This window comes from Cicer arietinum, chromosome 1 (assembly GCF_000331145.2).
Source record: "Cicer arietinum cultivar CDC Frontier isolate Library 1 chromosome 1, Cicar.CDCFrontier_v2.0, whole genome shotgun sequence".
NCBI classification, from domain to species: Eukaryota; Viridiplantae; Streptophyta; class Magnoliopsida; order Fabales; family Fabaceae; genus Cicer; species Cicer arietinum.
In genome coordinates, this window is record NC_021160.2 from 51,125,749 (window position 1) to 51,127,498 (window position 1,750).

Below are 1,750 nucleotides of genomic sequence, written 5' to 3' on the forward strand. Positions count from 1 at the left end.
TCCAAAATCCATTATATAAAAATCATACACTTACACAATTAAATTTGATAATAATTAGTAGTTTGTGGTTATAATTATTATTAAGCATATGTTTGAAAAATTGCATAATCACGTTTGAAGATTACATTTAATAAAAGTTACAATTTGTAACTTAATAAAATTACGTCCAAAGCGGTATTAAAACGCGACAAAACACATTATAAGTAGGACTACACAATTCTCGGGTTTTATTGCTTTTCCTTCTTTCCAACTCACTTTCATATTCCTCTCTCTTACAACACAAATCATAATTGAAGTCTATAGAAACTTAAAATTGGTCACTTTTTTTTCTCTGTTTCTTGAAAGTAAGGTCTTGAATTTGATGTCTCAATGATGGGAATCAATGCAGGAGCCATGTGAATAACAGCACACAGAGATGGGAATTGGTTAAATATTTTCTTTTACAATGATTTAGATTCCGACAGCTTTTTCTTTTGCCATTTTTAGAAAAATCAACTTTATAGTAGTAATTATATCAAGCCATTCAAGCGTGCTGCTTCAGAAATCAGATCAAGTAACAGAATATATATCAGCACAACACACCTTGAGGTATTTTAATTTCTAGCATCCTCTTGTAACTTGTATTATGCTCCGCCATATTTATTATTCCCTCTGTCTGAGAGTGTGATTTTAATAAAAAACATTCTCTTTCAAACCGTTATTTATAAATTTTATATTAATTGAGACGAGTTGTTTAGTAAAATAAATTCTTTTTTTATTTAATTATTATATTTTTTTAATATATAAAAAATTTCTTAAAAAATAGTAAGTCGTTGTGATACGAAGAGAGTAAAATTATATATCAATTTATAAAGTAGTAGTAATAATAATGATCACCTAACGTAGTCCATGAACTGTTTTTAAAAACTGACAAACCATGATTTGCAAGTGCTTATTTAATTTTATGACTAGCAAATTCTTCAGCGAGCAAATGATGACTGCTAGCTGGATATTATTACAAGTTTTGCGTTTTATGCTTGCTTTGTGCAATTCCTACTAAGAAAAATTATTGATTGTAATTTTTACAGATAATTTGCCATACATAGAAAACAACATTTTTTTAAATTGATGTATCCCCAAGGTCCCGACTTTGATACTAATAAATAAAAATTGAAATTCCTTCAATTATTTGATAAAATCTCGTTATCAGTTGACAAAAACTACTCTGGAAAATTTGAGGTCCTCAATTTTTTGCTCTAATGAAATTGATAAAGAACACAAACCAGGCCGAAGACAGCATAGTTGAAAGTAATGACACTATAAACTAACCCCACACAACTCCATATCATCATTTGATCTATTTATATATATATCAATCAGTGTATTTTACCCATGTCAATCGCATATTAATATCTTTGTAAAACACCATACACATTCATCCTAATTTTTTATTATATAAAAAACAGATCTCGTTATCAATTGTAATTTCATGTAACTATAATTTAAAAATTTGGTCTAATGTAATTAATAAATACAACAGTTACAAATTTGCAACAACACTATTGAAGAAAGTAGTTACTAGTTAGCAGTGGAGCATTCGAAGAAATCATCATCATCATCATCATCATCATCATCATCATCATCATCATCAATGAGACCATCATTTCCCAGAGATCCTCGAGGTTCCCTCGAAATCTTCAATCCAACAAGCAAATCCAACTCGCCACCACGCTCTCCGGGAAACCTGAAAACCTGGAAAGGAACGGAAGAG

At 29.5% G+C, this 1,750-nt stretch overlaps 1 protein-coding gene across 1 annotated transcript in view; it reads left to right on the top strand.

The window, feature by feature from the left end:
- Nucleotides 1-202: 202 nt before the first annotated feature.
- The window catches only part of LOC101496248 (phototropin-1), a 12,663-nt gene continuing 11,115 nt past the window's right edge, over nt 203-1,750 (top strand). Inside the window, exons 1-2 of the mRNA XM_004486999.4 lie at nt 203-588; nt 1,520-1,743. Of these exons, the coding sequence (XP_004487056.1) occupies nt 1,631-1,743 (113 nt within the window). The 5' untranslated portion in view covers nt 203-588; nt 1,520-1,630. The remainder of the gene's footprint in view (nt 589-1,519; nt 1,744-1,750) is intronic.